Source organism: Diabrotica virgifera, chromosome 9, assembly GCF_917563875.1.
Source record: "Diabrotica virgifera virgifera chromosome 9, PGI_DIABVI_V3a".
In the NCBI taxonomy this organism is placed as follows: domain Eukaryota; kingdom Metazoa; phylum Arthropoda; class Insecta; order Coleoptera; family Chrysomelidae; genus Diabrotica; species Diabrotica virgifera.
Genome location: NC_065451.1, coordinates 35,342,803 through 35,363,973, shown reverse-complemented (window position 1 = coordinate 35,363,973; position 21,171 = coordinate 35,342,803). Strand labels below are relative to the sequence as shown.

Genomic DNA, 21,171 nt, shown 5'->3' with positions numbered 1-21,171 from the left:
AAATAATGGATTGCAAAACGTTTTCGTTCTAATTCAGAACATCTACAGTGCCTAGAATGAATTTTGCTTTAATCTAACGTGTAAATACTTCATTCTATTAGATTCAAAATAAAAATCGACTTGTTCCGGGATTTTTTCCAAATTGGCCTATTCTCGAGAAAATGAATTTATTCCAACCTTTACGTGCTCACTGTATACAGCTGTTTTACAAAAATATAAAAACTATCCATTTCTCTAAGAATGAGACAAATTTCATCCCATTTTCGATTTTCGAATATTCTTGATTGCTCACCGAATACAAGACATGTATATTTAGATATTAAATTCTCGGTACTTTTCTATAATTTGTCAGCAGTTCCGTCAAAACTTGAGAATACAACAAATGATTATAAGAAAAATATCTTTGCTATGTACACTAAAAACAAGCAGACTATACTAAGCACTTAATAATATTGTATAAGATTACTTAAGTAATGTAACCATATCACCAGTAATTACTACAGAAGAAAGGAAATTACAAAAATATCTGCACAAATACCCACACTTTTAACTAACTAAATAAAATATACAGGGTAGCGAGAAAGTATAGAAACACGGTAATTTCTCGGAAACCGCTTCACCGATTTTTATAAATTTTGGTGGGTAGGGGTTTTCTAATGCGGCCAATATTATAGTAGTAATTACATTGTTGTCAAATCTTCCATTTTTTTGGAAATCTAATAAACTTTCTTATTTTAAGTGGAACTACGTATATTTTTTGCGTTTTGAAGTCCCTAATAAATACTGATTATTTTTTATATTATATTTCCTATATCTAAATGCCACAATTTCGGAGTTATTGCTCCATTTATAAAAAAAATTTAACAAATTATAAAAATCAATTTTACCGGCCCGGGTTGACATTATTTTAGGTTCTTTGGATCATTAGGAACAAAAAAGTCTTGTGTAATTTTCCTCAAAAGTTAATCGTTTCCGAGTTATAAACAATTTAAAACTGCAAAAAATCGAAAAATGACGATTTTTTAGGTTTAAAAACATACGTAAAAGAATATTATTTTTGAAATTACGAAGTGCCTAAATTCAAGTTCAAACCTTATTGTATCAGATACCGATAAGTGATTTGGTCTTATTCTATTTTAAAATATTATTTTTTAGTTGTTAATGCCCGTTCGCCTGTCCTCTCAAATGAGCTTCAATAAAAATTAAAAAACAAAACAATATTTTAGAATAAAACATGCCAAAAGTGCTTACAGGAATCTGAAACAAGAAGGTTTGAGCTTGAATTTAGGTACTTTCTAATTTTAAAAATGATTTTTCACTTGTGTTTTTGAACCTTGAAAATCGTCATTTTTCGATGTTTTTCAGTTTTAAATTGCTTATAACTCGGAAATAATTAACTTTAGAGGAAAATTACAAAAGACCTTTTTTGTTCCCAATGATTCAAAGACCCTAAAATAATATCTACTCGGGCTGAAAATCTTTTTACAATTTGTTTAAAAATTTTTTTTTAATAAATGTAGCAATAATTTCGAAATTACGGCAGTTAGGTATAGGGAATATAGCATTAAAAATAATCAGTGTTTCTTAAGGACTTTAAAGCGCAAAAAATATACAGGGTGTTCCATTTAAAATGAGAAAGTTCATTAGATTCACAGAAAAACGGAAGATCTGACAACAATGTAATTACCACTCTATTATCGGCCACATTAGAGCATCCTTGCCCACCAAAATTTATAAAAATCGTTCAAGCGGTTTCCGAGAAATTTTCGTGTTTCCATACTTTCTCGCTACCCTGTATAAATAAAATATAGAAATATTTACAAATGAAATACTAAGTTGTCTAATTCTTTTAAGGAACAAACCAATCTATACGTCCCGATCTTTTAATGGTTTCAATGCTCTATTATTGTCTAAATTATTAATACCGATAGCACGGTTTACCACTATGTAATTTTTTTTTGTCTTTTACAACTCAATATTTTTTCTATTAGTGGAAAAATAAAGTTTCTAGTTCTACTATTTCAACTTGCTTATTTGTATGATTCGTCGTTAAAAACTTACCTTCTCCATTTTGGACAGATGTAAGGCATATTTGTCGTGAGCTCTAAACTGCATGAACCTCATGTTAGAAGACTGCGACAGTTCGGTAATGCTCTTAATACTCGGGAAGAATCTAAAATAGAGTTATACAGATTAACAATAGGAATTTTTATTACCAAATAAATAAAAATAGACGGTTTCGTTTTGTAGTGGAGTCACTGAAGGTGGATATGAGCTATTACCTCCGATTTCGTTGAATCTACATTGATTTGCATGAAAATTGGTGAGTGGTTAGAGGATATCTCAAGGAATAAAGGTGACACGGTGCTAACTTGCGCTTTTACCCTGGGGTTGGATGCCACCCCTTCTCGGGGGGTGAAAATTATTTTATTAAAAATAACCCCATAATTCGATAAAGGGACAAATTTCAAGCAAAATTTGTAAGATAAAGTTATTAAAATAAATCAAAACTTTTTGAATTATTAAAGATCAAAGATTTTAATTTTTCTTGAGAAAAATGCATGTTTTTAACCAATTTTTCATCAATAACTCAAAAAGTGTAAGTTTTTTCAAAAAAGTTATTATTATCAAAATTGAAGCTAATAAAAAGTGAAATAAACCCCTTACTACAGAAACCTTTTAATGGTAACTAAAAGTGAGTTATAGGTAATTAAATGTATATTTTTTTCGGCGAGTAAAGAACTCTAAGTGTTCATGCTGAAATAACGGGAAACTGATGCATTTGATAACATAAACTTATTAAACATTTGTCAAACTACTTAAAAATATCTATTAAATGAGTCTCTGAACATGTTGATAGCGTTAAAATTTATGCTCCAAAATTTTTTCAAAATTTATCTTTTAAAATTTTTTCCAAAAAATGTTAGTGTTTTTTTTTAATAACTCCGTGTTTACAATATCAGGTTCATCTAAAAATTGTTTGAAAGTTAATTCCAAGTGCTATTTAAGCACGTTGAACCTAATCTTTTAAACCCCTTACTTTTTTAAAAATAAAAGGTTAAATGACCCCGTTTGCATGGTTCCCACAGCAAAATTTAAAATTTAAACTTTTCTATCTCGGTTATTTTTTACCCTATAGAAATAGTTAAGGAGGTAAAATATTTGGCACAGAAAAACTAACATTGGGTTATATATAATTTTTTACGTATATTGAGTATTTTTGGAGTTATTATCAAAAGAATATGAGAATTACAATAATTTTAAAAATTATGATTTTTTTGAATTATACCTTTTTTTCAAAAATATGCATTCTAAACCAGTCAAAATTGTCGAAGACATTACGTATGCTAATATAAAGAAGTTTTCGTAAGGATTACTATAAATTTTAATTTTTGTGGAAATGGCGTATGTTTTATTTTTTACTATTTCCTAAAAAATTCGAAACGGTTCTTTTATTTTCATTATAACTTGCTTAATTTTGAACCTATTACCTTGTTCTGAAGTTCATGTGATAGGTATTCCGAAGTACTTTGGCAAATGTTTAGTAGGAAATTTGATACATTGCATCGTTTTCGCGTTATTTAAGCTTGAATACTTAGATTTGAGTACTCATCGAAAAAAATACACATTCAATTGCAAATAACTCTCTTTGAGCTAACATTAGTTTAGTTCTTTATGTAAGGAATGTATTAAATTTTTTATTATCTTCAATTTCAGTAATAATAACATTTTTGTAAAAGCTTATATTTTTTGATTTATACGTGAAAAACCGATTTAAAACGCATTTTTTTACGAAAAAAGAAAATCTTTGGTCTTTAATAACTTAAAAAGTGTTGATTTATTTTAATAACTTTATATAACAAATTTTGCTTATAATTAGTCCCTCTATCGACTTATGGTATTATTTTTAATAAAATAATTTTCACCCCCGAGAAGGGGTGGCATCCACCCCCAGGGTAAAAGCGCAAGTTGACATCATACCACCTTTGTTCCTTGAGGTATCCTCTAATTACTCACCAATTTTCATGAAAATCGATGGAGGTTCAACGAAATTGGAGGTGAAAACCTTCAGTGACTGCACTATTGATTCAATTCGAGTTTCTAGGTTTACCCATTATCAAATAGGCTTTGCAAAATACTGAATTGATCCAAAACACACCTACTCGTTGGCAAATATATTTAAATATTCTACCAACGTGTGCCTTTTTTTTATTACATTACGTACATTGTGTCCGTAAAATATTGACTCATTCTTTCTAAAAACTCATTTTTTTTCTAAAATGTAGATATTTCCAACCAAAGGCTGAAACACGCCAATTTATAATTTGAAGACTTTTATGGAATGACTTTTAGGAAACATCATAAACTACTTCACACTCAAGAGAAGAGCACCAACACAAATAAAAATCATAGTCGAAGGACTAAATACGGAATCCAATGAATACTTATACAGAAAATAATAATAGAGAAGATTGCTGAGAATGAAATTAAAAACGATAACATCGAGGAAAGATCGCAAAACTCAAAGAAAACATAATCAACGCAGCAACAGAATCACTTGTAGATACGAAAGTAACGAATACTAACATAAAAAAAACTACATGGTTTAGAGAGAAAATAAAGATAACATCGAAAGAAAAATAGAAAGCCATTTTACAATACAAAACAAACACAATAGGTGTACAACCACTATAAATAGCCCGATCAAAGAACAATCTGACCTCAAAAAAAAAATAAACAGGATGAGAATTTGGGAACAGCTAGTTGAAATTGTCTATTATTTTATAAAAAAAAGTTTACAATTCTACACCCCCTCCATTTTACAAAAATAGGGAAATAAGGGTTGGTTTTTCATTAAAAGTGCTGTATTTCGGAAAATAAGGCAATAATAACAAAACATTTTATTTAAAAATCATCAAGGTACTTTTATCCTAACATTTTGACTAAAAACTTTGTTTGCATCTTGATTCGTTTCTAACCTATAGCCCTTTTTAAAGTACTTAACAGGGGCGCTTATTTGAATTGCGCGCGCAACAAAAATGTCACATTTTAAAATTAACTAACTTTTAAATCGATAATTTGGGGCATTTATCAAACAATAAAATGTACGAAAAAAACACAATACCTTTAGAAAAATATCAATTTTAACGTGAATATATTTTCATTGTGAATTACAAATTATTTAATTTAGAAAAATATGTTTTAAAATATACTAATACAAGTTTTGAGAGCAACACATATTTTTTGTCACAAGAATTTACATAATCATTTAAATTAAAATTCTTTTTAGATTTACGTTTTAAGATGGCTAATTAACATTTTGATTTAAAATTGCACAACGTTACTTTAAAGGATAAAAATTTGTATGGCGATAAAGAATGAATATTTTTTTGATTTTTATTTTAAGTCAATTTTCAAGATTTCAATCAATAATATCTTTGTTGAAAATTCATAAAAAAACTTTAAAAATATGCTTGTAGGTACTTGAAGATGTACTCTTTCGAAAGCGGTATCTATTTTTCTTATGAATAGAATACTTTTTAAATAAGGCTCACTTATTATAAACAACTACAAAAAAATGTCATGTTTTAATAAAATCGATGCCATTCTTTTCTGAAAGCCGTTTTTTAAATGAAAATATGGGAACATATTAAAAAAGGCTTGAATAACATATTACATATATATACAATAGGCCTATTGCAAAGATAAAAATATATGGGGCACGTAAACACAGGTGAAAAAGTTGCTTACAAGAGAAACGGCGCGCTTCCTAAACACAGTAGACTGAGTAGACGAACATAACCTAAAAAATTGGAGTAATGTTCACGCTGCAATGTTTTGTTCATAGAGTTATATATTAGCATAGAGAGAGTGTCATTCAGAGCGAAGTGACGACACCATCTTTTTTATTTGGATTAGTGTTGTTTCACTCTTACGCATAGTAAAGCTGCTACAGTTGTCCTACTCTTCCGTGCCTATGTTCACACTGAATGTCATCATAGATTTTCCATACAATGTGTTAGAAAGAGATGCAGCAAACCAGTCCATGAGATCTTGTCGTCAGGAAGCGCGAAAGGTAGGCTCCCTCTATGTTAATATATACCTCTATGGTTTTGTTATCGTTTTCGGCTGTCAAAGTTTTTGAATTTATAACTTATTATCAACAAAAGTAATCTGTTTGTTATAAAATAATTGTGTAAATATTTACAATGAGTGCGAACAGTGAAACAAATAATAATAATTCTTGTTTTATTTGTGAAAAACATTTAGAATGTGATAACGAAAAAATTGTAATTGTCAAACGTGGAATTTAAACATTAAAAAGTGTAAGTTATGTAAGAAAGAAAAGATGATAGACACAAAATGCTTTTGGACTGTGATGAAATTAGAATGTAGACAAAAATATGTATTAAAAAAAAAGAAACGTTTTCATGCTGCATGCGGACCGAACAGGGAGAAGTTGGTTTTTTGCGGTTTCCCAACTTCATTGCACAATTATACCTGTTCGTCCCAAGAAAATAGCCGCAACTATTTTCTCCACTCGAACGCTCACTGTCCACGCTGCGCTCAAAGCCACCTCCTGACCGCCGACGAGGGACGCAGGTTCGCCTGTCGTTGTACAATGGTTTCTAGGGAGCTTGGTCGAAAGCAAAGCACGGACAGTACACGTAAATGTCTATGGAACCAACAACAATCCATCAAACTTTCTTCTCTGTTGACTTCTGGCCTTCTGGACAACACCGTCTGGCATAACCCAGGATCCAAGAACACCAGGACACGGCGCTTGCCCCGGTGTGGTTTTCGGACTGTTTGCTTTGCTGCCAACACAATACATTCACCTCAAACCCTGAAGAGGACAAAATCCTAAACGGGGAAGCACATTGAACGCATTTCTTCTAAACATTATCTAGACAAGCAAATCAAACAATGTGGCATGGCATGGCTGCATGCGGAAGTTGTCAAACTGGTAATTGTACAAATCATAAAAAGGAAGACATTATAGTTTCTGATGATTAAGATGATAATAGTTTAGATAGTAGCTGCCAAGAGACCCAAAATTATGATTTTACAGTTGATTCTATTATAAATGAAGTTGATTCAGACACAAATTTTACATCAGACGAAGATGAAAATGAACTTTGAATAATTTAGATTAATTAATTAAATGTAAACAGTGACGATCCAGTTCGATATACAATAAACGATTTTTCATTGCACCTTTTATCATTTTAGTACTTCATATTCATTTGATCCTTTATAACTTAGGAGGCAACATCAGCGCGCGAAAAACGGGTTCCAAGATTGCAACTTTAATTTTGAATATTCTGTCGAGATATCTGGCACACATATTCGCAATATAGTAAAGAATTATGGTACTGAGCCCAATTTAAGAAACATGGTAGTATGTAGAAATTACTCTAAAATTAAATTAAATATAAAAAACGAGTCTGTGCCGCTTTAAGAAGAACAAAAAAATACAGTTTCTTCAAATAAACTTTTTTATCCCATGTCTAGATTTTGTGTCACAATGAAATTACTAAAAAACGATTATCTATAACAAGAAATCGAACTTGACTGACATGGCAACATTTAGCGCGCCTATGAGTACCTATAATAATTATTGTTATCCCATTTCTGTGCCTTTGTTTCTGATAGTATAGTGTATAGTGTGTATAGTGTCACTGACACTGTAGTACTGCCGACACACTGTTGCCGCACTGTTGAACGTTCGGAGAACTATCGAAAAAAAAATATTGACGCGCTGATGTAGCCTCTTAATAGAGTACATTTATTTTTAATTAAGTTAATTTAATTTTTAAACGAACTTTAGAAAACCTAATAAATATTTAGTAAAAGAAATTTTTTTTTGAGAAATTTTGATATATTTTCATTTTATAGGTTTATATTGAAATAATTAACTTAAAAATACAAGTATGTACTTTAAAATTATAGTTTTTCAAATTATTAACTTAATTCAAAAACAAAATAATATAGGATACGTGCACGCGCATGTAATTCGTTCAGGTAAGTACATACTTACAAGAAAAACCAAAGTTTTCAGTTCTTTTTCCAAAAATTCAAAAAAAAAAAATTCCAAAATTTTTCCACTGGCCTAAAATTTTTTTGAAAATTTTTGGAAAATGTTAACCTCAAGCCCTTAATAGATCTGTAAATAGTGTGTTCACCAATTTTCAGATTAATTGATACAAAACTAACCGAATAAGACCGTTTTAAAAATTTTTGGTTTTCAACCCTTATTAAAAATAGGCTATATCTCATAAAATATTCGAGATCTAAAAAAAATTTTTAGGACCAATCTTTAAGGTTAAATCACTCTGATGACTATTTTATTTTTCACTATTACATTTTTTTATTATTTTATTATTTTTAAAATACAGCACTTTTAATGAAAAACCAACCCTTATTTCCCTATTTGTGTAAAATGGAGACGGTTTAGAATTGTAAACTTTTTCTTGTATAATAATATACAATTTCAACTACCTATTCCCAAATTTTCATCCTTCCTTTAATTTTTTTGAGGTTTTTGTAAAGTTTTGTGTTCCTTGATCGGGCTAAAATGAATCAAAAACGAAACTAATAACACAGCCCAACAAAAAATTTTTTTGTCTTGCTGCCGAAAAAAAAATCAACTGATTTTAGTTAATTCATCTGTGCTGATTCCAAAAATACAAACCTTTTCTTTGTATCAGCTCTAGTTTTCGAGATATAACATACTTATCAAATACTTAAATATTCTTACATTTCTGTATATTCCACCAATGTAATTGCAATATGTTTATAAACAAACTTAACAAATTCTAAGACAAATGGGCAAATGAACAAAAGGGCCTATTTTGGTGTTCATTTAGGAGATCAAGATAAATCCTGAGCTCCACATGTAGTGTGCAAAACTTATATTGAAAACTTGCGACAGTGGACGAAAGGACAAAGAAAATGTTTAAATTTGGTTTTCCAATGGTATGGAGAGAACCAAAAAATCATTTTGACGATTCCTATTTCTGTCTTCTGAATATAAAAGGTATTAATCTAACAATCGACATACGTGAACATATATCCTAACCTGGATTCAGCAATAAGACCAATTCCACATCAGCTTGAGCAGATACCCATTCCAATATTTAGCACTCTACCTATGTTACCAGAGGATAATACCGAAACGTTATTTGACAAACTGCAGACTAATAGATTTGAGGAAGACGACAGTGATTTTGAAGGGGATTCAACACGTCCTGAGCGCGTTACTCAGGAAGAGCTAAGCGATCTTATCAGAAATTTGAACTTTCCAAAGGATTCTTCCGAGTTGCTTACCTCCAGACTAAAAGAAAAGAATGTTCTTCACCCAGACACCAAAATTACATACTACCGTAATAGAGATAAAAGATCTTTTGCCTTTTTTTCTGGGCAAGATGATATGGTTTTTTATAACAATATTAAAGGACTGTTAGGAAAAATTGGTGTATCAGAGTATACACCAGATCACTGGCGTATTTTTATCGACAGTTCCAAACGAAGTTTAAAGTGTGTCCTTCTACATAATGGCAACAAATATGAAAGTATACCAATTGGGCATTAGAGTGTAATAAATGCTCAACAATTTTAACAAACACGGTTGTCATATGAGTATTAAAATTTATCAACTCCACAGCCTCTTAGACCGTTTCTCAGAAAATCTTCACCAAGATATCAAAACGATGGAAGAGGGGTATCAGGGAGATGGGGCTATCACATGATGGCGGATTACTGCTGGAGTCTTCAAAGGGACCGTCCTTTTGAAGCCTTTGCAAGAAAATCATATAAAAGGAAGTTTTTAGGTGACGCCGAATTGGCCGAATAACACATTTTTGTTGCGAAGCTGCCGGTTAGGTTAGATGAGTTAAGTTTTTTTGGCAGATATAGATATGTGATGATTTTTGTAAGTACATTATTGTACAATAAATATCTTACTTTTTATTCGTATTTGGTTTATTTCATGGGTAGCAGCACTATTATACATATATGTAGGTAGTGCTGCGTTAAATTACCCTATATGTTAGAAATGTGATCTGGTGTCGTATTTTCTGAAAACGATCTGATGGAGCAAATCTGGTGGCATTTTTGGATTCAGCAGACCCAAATTACCTAGAAAGAGTAAAAAAAATTTCGGCAGCAAACTATGTGTTTACCAGTGTAATTTAGTGAGACAAATAAAAAGGGAACACTGAGAGAGCTTTTAAAAAAATGGAACACGACTTCTATGGAACACAGAAAGAAATATGGAGAATGATCAGAGGACAAAGAAAATATATGAACGAACTAATAAAAACGAAACACATTAAGAAGGAAACATGAGTAGACTACTTTCGATTTCTATTTGCTAAAGATGATGATAATGAACCATCCACACAAGAAGTGACGACAGACGAAGAAATAAACATTGAGGAAGGAGAGGTAAAAGAATAATTAAGGAAATAAAAAAATTGAAAATCACCCGGAGAAGGGACAATATCGAATGAACTTGTAAAGTACGAAGGTTTAAGAACTGAAATTAGAGACAAATTATAACATTATCAGAGGAACAACAAGTTCGGAAGATCATGCTCCGACGCTATTAGGTAGGAATGGCTGTTTTTGACAAAACACCGGTTTTCGGTTATACCGGTTTTTTGCTTACGGTTTAACCTGGTGGTTATAACCGGCCAAAAAAAACCGGTTTTTGGAAAAACCGGTTTTCGGTTTTTTTAATCCAATAGGTTACAAAGTTACATTTACAATACACTTTAGTTTGCGATACTCCATTCGACTCGATATCAATATGAACAAAATTAGTACTATCGAAAGAACATGTATTAATTTAACACGTTTGTATATTTGTAGAATAGGTACATTTGAACTCATTTAATACTTCCTGCATGAGTGTATCGTTTTGAAAACGAAGCGAAATACTTGGAGATTCGTATTCGTAATCAGTAATTCGATATTCATAGTCAGAGCATTATTTTTGGTAATCAGAAAAAGTCATTCACCCACTTTCAATGTCAAGAGTTAAGTGTGAAGAACAGATGATGTTTGCGTCTAATTCAACCAGATCACTTCTTATGTAAATATTATGATTACAAATACCTTTTCAAGGAAATATTATAATAAAACTTATATTGATAATTGTTTCTGGCTGATGTGAGATTGCACTTCCAGTTTTCTTCTGTATTTTATAAAATAAAATAAAATTTGAATTATGGTTTTGTTTGGAATAATTACTTGAGAATAATAATTATGATTGGGATCCAAAATAATACCTAACCTAATCCTAATCACCGTAAAAACCTAATAACCGCTTTTTACTTTAAAAAGAAAAAACCGGTTATAACCGGGACAAAAAACAACCGGTAAAACCGGTTATTGCGAAGTAAAAAACCGGTTTTAGGTTTAAACCGGTAGGTTTTTCCCATCCCTACTCTTAGGGCATTCAATGAGGGTATTTGGCTCCGAATTCCATCCTACTATATCGATTTACTTGATATTTTCAATGTAAGTAGGGAATAGCTCAAGAAACAAAGTCTACCCTATGCCGATGTGTGCTTTTATCTTGGGGGTGGTTCCCACCCCTTCTCAAGGGTGGAAAATTTTTTGGTTAAAATAAGCACGGAACTTGCTAGATAACCTAATTCTAAGCAAAAACTGTTCTATAATTTTTTTTTGAAAACTCAATACTTTTTGAGTTATTCGTGGTTGAAAATTTACCATTTTCATTGAAAAAATTACACATTTTCGGACGGTTTTTGGCAAATACCTTAAAAATTATGCATCTAACGAAAAAAATTATATAAAATATTTTCTTAGCTTATAAAATAACAAAGAGATTCGTTCCATCATGAATCTTTTAGTTATAATACAAAAAGAGATATGGTAGGTGGGAAAAGTTTGTTTTTTGATGCATGTTCAAATCGGGGTATTCAACTTGAAATGCCAGAGAAACGGACGATTTTAGGTGCATAATGCTGAACATACATTTTATAGTGCTTGAGAAGACCTTTACAATGAGCAATATTAAATGTCGATTACATTTAAACTAAGCGACATTCTGCAAAAAAATTGATGATTGATGACTAATACATTTTAAGAAAAATTGAGAAGTGTATTTAACCCCTCATCCATCAGAATTTTTAATACATCGTTTTCCTTCTACAGTACTTTTTATCATAGTGTTATTTCTATGTTCAAATAATTGGACGGGTTTAAAATTTACAATTTTTGAAAACAGTAAGATCAAATTTATCGAGAGCATTTTTAAATTTTATTAAAAATCTTCCTTTTCCTCCATGAAACTCGAAAATGATAAGAGATAGGTACGAAAAAAAACACCACACAAAAATGTAAGTTTTTTAGATAATAATTTTGTTTTTGTTTTTCATTACAGTATCTCTTATCATTTTTAAGTTACATGGAGAAAAGGAAGATTTTTAAGAAAATTTAAAAACGCACTCTAAAATTTGATCTTTTTTTTTCAAAATCCATTCATTTTAAACCCGTCCAACTTTTTGAACATAGAAATAACACTACAGTTAAATGTACTGTAGAAGGAAAAATATGTATTTAAGTTCTGGTGGATGAGGGGTTGAATACACTTCTTATTTTTTCTTAAAAAATAAATTAGTCATCAATGCTTTTGCAGCATATCTCGCTCAGTTTGAACGTAATCGACCTTTTATATTACTCATTTTAAAGGTACTTTCAAGCACTACAAAAGGTATTGGTAGCATTATACACCTAAAATCGACCGTTTCTCTGTTATTTCAAGTTGAATGCACCGATTTGAGCATGAAGCAAAAAAACAAACTCTTTTCATCCACCATATCTCTTTTTCTATTATAACTAGAAGATTTAACGACGAACCAGTCTCTTTGTTTTTTTATAAGCTACAAAAATGTTTCATACAGTTCTTTTAGTTAGATGCATAGTTTTTAAAGTATTCGCAAAAAACCGTTAGAAAAGGTGTTATGTTTCACTGAAAATAGCTAATTTTCAACCACGAATAACTCAAAAAGTATCGAGTTTCAAAAAAAAAATTATAGAGCAGTTTTTGCTAAGAATTCGGTTCTCTAGTCACTTCCCTGTTTATTTTAAGCAAAAATTTTCCACCCCCGAGAAGAGGTGGGAACCACCCCCAAGATAAAAGCACACATCGGCATAGGGTAGACTTTGAATTAGAAAATAGGTAGAAGCTATTCCCAAAATTTCATTAAAATCCATGCAGTCGGATAGAATTCGGAGGTAATATAGTCTTGCTCCCATTGACTGGCGTATAGAGTTATAATGAGGTAGGCTCAACAGAAATCATTAGAAGACAACAAACCGGCATATTTGTGTTTCGTGGACCTTAAAAAATCATTTAAGTGGGTCAACCTAAAGGATGTTATCCATGTATTGTACGCAAGAGAGATACATATAGGAATAATTAAAATGATTGAAGATATCTACCAGAACAATACAATAAAAAGTAAAAGTAGAACAAGACCTGACTGACCCAATTGAAGCTGGCAATCGAATAAGACAGGAGGACACCCTGAGTGTTCAATTCTTCAACCTGATCATGGATGAATTAAAAAAAAAAAAATAAGAACTAACTATGCAGACGCTGCAATACTAATCTCTAAAAGTGAAGGTGATTTACAACGTATACTCCACCAATTTAATATAACCCCCAAAAATTTTAATGGCAATTTGCCCACAAAATATAAAATGCATGGTTATTACAGCAAATCTACTAAGATGTTAATTAGAGCTGGAGGGTGAGATAATAGAACAAGTGATGGAATTTTAACATCTCACTATCTACACCGAGAGAACAATTTCTTTTCTCCTAAAACACCGATTTCTTTGAGCAATATTTCTTAAAAGTTAACATATCCTTAAACACACCGGTTCACATATAAAGAAACGAGTTTTTTTAAACAAAACTCAATAATATCTTACAGATAATTTCTTCAATACTAAGAAATGCATTAATGGTTACATTTAATTTTCTTATCCTAAAGTTTTTATTTCTTAAATTGAAAACTACAAATATTTTGCAGTATAAGAAATCCATATTTATATTTGTGAACAAGAAATTTTCTTGCAATCAAATAAATATTTTAAACCACAAGAAATAATCCTTCAGAAATACCCTCTGTAGTAACTGTGGTTATAAAATAAAAACTTTGTCATTAATGCCGAAATGTTACTTGCAAAGAGATTTTCTTCCACAAAAGAATTGCGCAGGTTAACTATTTATGATTTAGTCGTCAGTGTTTGTCAAGATGGCGTGATATGTTCATGTTCATATAGATGGATTTTGGATTTATTGGTGTTCTTTAAAACTTAACCGATATTTTGAAGGTACGTACATATATAGGTATTAAATAAAAGTGAACTGAGTAATTTAAGATATAATAATAATATTGTTGCGTATCCGAATGGCTAAAAAAGAAACATAATAGTATCTTTATATGCTTTTTAGGTATAATGATAGACGACTCTGAAAAAGGAGCTTATTATTCTAATTGGGAAATATGCCACAATTTAAAGCTGGGACAGAATGATATAATATATAGCTTCAGAAAAATATTAAGAAAGGAGTTATTAACCAACTGCGGGGCCTTCCAGAAATGGTAGAACTTCATACATGTAAGTACCTTTTTAAAAATGTGTATACTTTTGTATCAACTATAATAGGTTTCTTGAATGTATCGTCTTCTATAAAAATATACAATACAACGCTATATCAAACATGGCGGGTGCAACGCTGAGGATGTTTTCTGTTCATTTATTTGAGATAACGAAATCAGTTAGTCTGAAAGAAATATATGTTTATGGTTAAGAAATGTTATTGTCGAAAACCGTGAATTAGTTAATATGCATTAAATGACTTAGATGTAAACTAATAATATTTTCCCGTAATAAAATTTAATGATTAGGTATGCTGTCTCTTTTAGATTATAAAAATTAAGAAAATTACATATTATTATGTCTGCTTCAATGTTTTACATTGGTTGTATTTTTCCTCTTGTTTTAGCTAAACAATGTTTATTTTGTGACTTAATATTATACAGATAAATAATTAATATTTCATTAACAAAAAGAAAAAAATTTAAAAAATATGTGTAGGTTAAATAATACCATGTTTGAACTAAATATGATTGATTATTATTAGTATTAATAGTTCTTATGTGGGGCCGTGTATTTGTTTTTTTTTTGCATTTCCTAAATTTGTCAAAATAAATATCTATATCTTTATAAATTTTTTTTATTAAAGTAGGTTTACTCTTTCTACATAACGATTTTGTTTTATTGAATTGCTGATATACAAAGTGCTATTAACAAATGAAGGAAAATTTGAGGAAGTTGGATTTGCCTCTCCATCCTTTTATTGTTGTGTAGAAGCCAGTGGTTTAAGAGTGGAGAAAATATTTGTATGTAAAAATAAAATTTTATATCCTGTTTTATTAATAACTAATGATTTTACTTTAACAGAATGATTTATTTCGCCGTATGTAATATCACTTTATTTTCAAGAAATATTAACTTAACTCTAAATATACGTTTATCTCTGCGAAATATATTTCTTAACATTAAATACATTAATTATTAATATTAAAATAATAATATTCCTTACTAAGAAATATTATTGCTCAGAAAGAATAGTTTTGTAATGTGTAGAAAATATATTTTTATGACTAATAAAATTAATTAACATCAAGTGTAATTTCTTTCTGATAAATGGGTTTGAAGTTTGCCAGAAAGTGATAGTTCAATCATGTTTAAGATATATTTCTTTGGCTATAGTAGAATTTATTTGAAATATTTTAGAAAATTATATCTTACATACAAAGATATATTTTTTAGGCAATATGCCAAGTCGACCTTTCTTAAATATTAATAAAGTTTCTTTATGTCAAGAATTTTTTTCTCTCGGTGTAGCTACGCAGAGCTCGAAAGAGAAGTGGAAGATCAAGTGAAGGAAACAAACAGTGCCACAGGTTACCTGAATGAAACAATATAGAGAAATAAAAATATCGGAAAGGAAATGGAAGGCAGAATTTACAAAACAGTCATCAGAAGAATAATGACATATGCGGCAGAAATACGACCTGATACAGACAGAACAAAAAGAATACTAGAAACAGCAGAGATGAAAATCCTTCGAGAAATCGATAGAAAGACACTATGGGATATAACTAACACAAATAGTGGAATCACTGAAGGTTTTCCCCACCGATTTCGTTGAACCTTCATCGATTTTCATGAAAATTGGTAAGTAGATAGAAGCTACTTCAAGGAACAAAGGTGACATGATGCCAACTTGCGCTTTTACCCTGGGGGTGGATGCCACCCCTTCTCGGGGGTGAAATTTTTTTTATTAAAAATAATACCAGAAATCGATAGAGGGGCAACTTCTAAGCAAAATTTGTTATATAAGTTATTAACATAAATCAATACTTTTTGAGTTCAAAGATTGTTGTTATCAAAGAGAGTTGATATCAAAGATTTAATGTTTTCTTAAAAAAAATGCATGTTTGAAAGCTGTTTTTTGCGTGTTACTCAAAAACTATATGGTTTTGGAAAAAAGCTATTATTACCAAAATTAAAGATAATAAAAAATTTAGTACACTCCCTACTTAAAGAACTAAACTAATAAAAAAAAATATCTTGACCAGTGTTTGGCATTGTGGCTATTTAGCAAGGACAGAGAGTTCACTGATGATGGACTGATAAGTCCGAAAACGTTTTGAACGTAATCCGTTTGGATTTTTAAAAATTTTTTAGAATTTTTATTAAATATACCAACTACACTAGGGAGTTTTACTTCATGTTAATTTTATTTAACTAAACTAATGTTATTTCAAATGAGTTATGGGTAATTGAATGTATATTTTTTTCGACGAGTACTCAAATATAAGTATTCAAGCTTACATAACGGGAAAAGATGCATTTTATAAAATATACTTGTTAAGCACTTGTCAAAGTACTTCCGAATAACTATCAAATGAGCTCCAGTAGAAGTTAATTGCATCAAAATTAAGCAAGTTATGATGAAAATAAGAGAACCCTTTGGATTTTTTTTTGAAAAAATTAAAAATAAAACATACGCCATTTCCACAAAAATTTAAATTTGCAGTAATCCTCACAAGAATCTCTTTAGCTTAACATAGTTAATGATTTCAACAATTTTGACCGGTTTAAAATGCATATTTTTGAAAAAAAAAAAAAGATATAATTTAAAAAAATCAGAATTTTTAAAATTATCGTACGTTTCATTTTCTTTTGATAATGACTCCAAAAATACTCAATATTCTCAAATTTTGGTTTTTTCTGTTCCAAATGCTTTACCTATTTTATTATTTCCGTAGAGTAAAAAATAACCGAGATAGAAACGTTTAAAATTTCAATTTTGCTGCGCGAACCATGTAACCGGGGTCATTTAACCTTTTATTTTTAAAAAAGTAGGAAGTTTAAAAGACTAACTTTGACGTTTTTTAATAGCTCTTGGAATCAACTTTTAATTAGTTTTTAGGTAAACCTGATATCTTAAAAACAAACGGAGTTATGTACATAAAAACAATAACATTTTTTGGAAAAAATTTTAAAAGATACATTTTGAAACATTTTTGGTGCATAAATTTTAATGCTATCAACTTGTTCGAGGGCTTATTTGATAGATATTTCTATGATATTTGACAAATGTTTAATACGTGTATGTTATAAAATGCATCATTTTCCCGGTATTTATGCTTGACTTAGATTTGGGTACTCGACGAAAGAAATATACATTCAATTACCTATAACTCACTTTTAGTTAATATTGAAAAGTTTTTCTAGTGAGGAGTTCATTTAATTTTTTATTAGCCTCAATTTTGGTAATAATAATTTTTTGTAAAAACTTATAGTTTTTGAGTTATTTATGAAAAAATGGTTAAAAACATGCATTTTTATCAAGAAAAATTAAAATCTTTGATCTTTAATAACTCAAAAAGTTTTTATTTATTTTAATACCTTTATACACGGTGTCCCGAAAAGATTGGTCATAAATTATACCACAGATTCTGGGGTCAAAAATAGGTTGTTTGAACCTGACTTATCTATGTACAATAGTGCACACAAAAAAAGTTACAGCCCTTTGAAGTTACAAAATGAAAATGGTTTTATTTTCATATATCGAAAACTCTTGGAGATTTTTAATTGAAAATGGTCATGTGGCATTTTTATGGAAGGAACATCTTAAAAAAAAATTTAAGTGAAATTTTTGCACCCCATAAAAATTTTATGGGGGTTTTGTTCCCTTAAACCCCTCCAAACTTTTGTGTACGTTCCAATTAAATTATTATTGTGGCACCGTTAGTTAAACACAATGTTGTTAAAACTTTTTTGCCTCTTATTACTTTTTCGATAAGGCAGTGTTTATGGAGATATTTTGAATATTTGTCGAATCCACCACATATTTGTATATGGTTAAGTACGATTATAGAAACTTGTTAATAATCTGAAAATTTATTTATAATTTATATTTTTAAGTATATTTTGAAAAAGAAGCCACATCTCGATAAAAGGTGACTTATCAAAAAAAGACTGAGGCAAAAAAGTTTTAAAAACATTGTGTTTAAGTTATGGTACCGCAATAATAGTTTAATTGGAACGTACACACACATTTGGGGGGTTTAAAAGAACAAAACGCCCACAAAATTTTTATGTAAACATATTAAAAAAGAAGCCGCATCTCGATAAAAACTAGCTTATCGAAAAAATAATAAGAGGCGAAAAAGTTCTAAAAACCTTGTGTTTAATTAATGGTACCACAATAATCAATTAACTGGAACGTACACAAAAGTTTGGGGGGGTTTAAGGGAACAAAACTTCCATAAAATTTTTATGAGGTGGACAAATTTCACTATAATTTTGTTTTAAGATGTTCCTGCCATAAGAATGATACATGTCCATTTTCAATAAAATATCTCTAATAGTATTCGATATATTAAAAAAAAATCGATTTTCATTTTGTAACTTCAAAGGGCTGTAACTTTTTTTATGAGCACATTTGTACTAAGGTAAGTTAGGTTCAATTAAACCATTTTTGACCCCAGAATGTGTGGTATAATTTATGACCAATCTTTTCGGGACACCCTGTATAACATATTTTGCTTATAATTTGTTTCTCTATCGAACTGTGGGGTTATTTTTAATAAATTAATTTTCACCCCCGAGGAGGAGTGGCATCCACCCCCATGGTAAAAGCGCAAGTTGGCACGATGTCACCTTTGTTCCTTGAGATATTCTCTAACCACTCACCAATTTTCATGCAAATCGATAGAGGTTCAACGAAATCGGAGGTAATAGCTCATATCCACCTTCAGTGACTGCACTAAAATACAGATATACGACGGAGATACAAGGTGAAAAATTTTAATAACTGGGTAAGAAACAGAAGAATAGAATGGAATGACCACATAAGCCGAATGACAACAAATATAGTAGTCAGGACCGCGAGAGACGGTTCTCCAATAGGAAGACGATCAGTGGGAGGACCAGGAAAACGATGGAACGACAACTTACTAGAGCGAGAGGCACATTGAAAAAACAGACAGCTATGTTCACAAAAAGAAGTAGAGGCAGTATTAGCTAACAGAGATCTTTGTTATTTATTAATGAAGTAAAAAAGCAATAATGTAAGTCAGCCCACACATAATTATCATTAATACCCCAGGCTGTGGGTGAAAAACAGGTCGATTTCAGGATATAATTCAGGAATTTTTGAAACCTATCAGGTGTTGTAAAGGACGAAGCCAAGAATAACTTCTACTAAAATGTAACCAAAAATATTGTGCGCTTTTTTTTTAATTGCGATTTTCATTTGTTAAATTTGCAATTTTTATTGATTTTTAATTTTGTAGCTTAGGAAATTGATTTTAGAGAAAAACTTTTTAATAGAAAGTTGTAATAAATTAAAAACCTACAATTTGAGCTATGGTAAGTTTAATTTCGTTAATTGGTTATTGCAAAACAGCCTGCGAAAGGTCCAAAATGGCCATTTTTTACAATTGCATTATTTATTGTACAAATAATTTTTTTTATTTTTTAAAGCTTTAAAATGAAGATCTTTCAATTCCAAACATAAAAAAAATTGTAAAGCCAGATTAACGAATTTGTTGCTTAGATATTATAAATTGTTTATCACAAGAGGTCAAATGTCGAAGGCTATAACTTTTTGAAAAAAAAAATCGTAGAAAGTTAGTGAAACATCCAATCTCCTTCGAAAGATTTATATTTTCATATTTTGATGTAAATAAAGCGTAAAACATTTTTAACCTCTAATTTTTGGGTTTGAAAATAAGGGGGCAAATTTCGTTATAAACATTTAGAGCTGAAGCGGCCCTGTACATCCTATGAGTTTTTAACTTACAGATTATTATTGCTAAAGATGAAACAAAGATTTATAAAAGAATAAAAAATTTCTACGACCAACTGAAGCCGAGATAATTTTAGGGTTTGCAAATAAGGGGGCAAATTTCGTTATCAACATTTAGAGCTGTAGCGGCCCTGTACATCCTAGGAGTTTCTAACTTACAGATTATTGTTGCTGAAGACAAAACGAAGATTTATAAAAAAATAAAAATTTTCTACAACCAACTGAAGCCGAGATAATTGTTTTTTTTTCTTAAGTCGTAGTGCCTTTATTTATAACAATTAAGAAATTATTTTACAGTCATTGACTAAAGGAAGACTTATATTATCTTAAAATAAAAATTATTATAAAATATAATTAAATTTAATTATTAAAAATTATTTTTAAAATCGGTGCTTTTGCGAGCGGCCGAATTTTGCAAATCGCCCGGCTCGCTTCAAATCCGCGCATCCGGGAAATTTTCACGTAACTTGTATTAAATTTTGACAGAAAACAATTTAACAATATTACCGTTATAATATACAATCTATTTACCACTGTATTTGTTTTTCTTGATAAACTTTTATATGTGAAATTTCATTTCTGAAGAAAATATTACAAAAATGATACATATATATGAAATATATATCTATATTTTTAATTTTTTCATTGTTATATAAATACAGTGCTAGTTAAAAGTCCGTACCCCCCCTCGTATCTTTTGACCGGTTATACTTATAATAGTGAAATTTGGAGGA

The 21,171-nt window shown here is 30.1% G+C and overlaps 1 protein-coding gene across 1 annotated transcript in view; it reads right to left on the bottom strand.

Moving 5' to 3' along the window:
* The window catches only part of LOC114330269 (potassium channel subfamily T member 2), a 630,795-nt gene that overhangs the window by 79,628 nt on the left and 529,996 nt on the right, over nt 1-21,171 (bottom strand). The window contains exon 14 of the mRNA XM_050662017.1: nt 2,062-2,173. Coding sequence (XP_050517974.1) covers nt 2,062-2,173 — 112 coding nt within the window. The remainder of the gene's footprint in view (nt 1-2,061; nt 2,174-21,171) is intronic.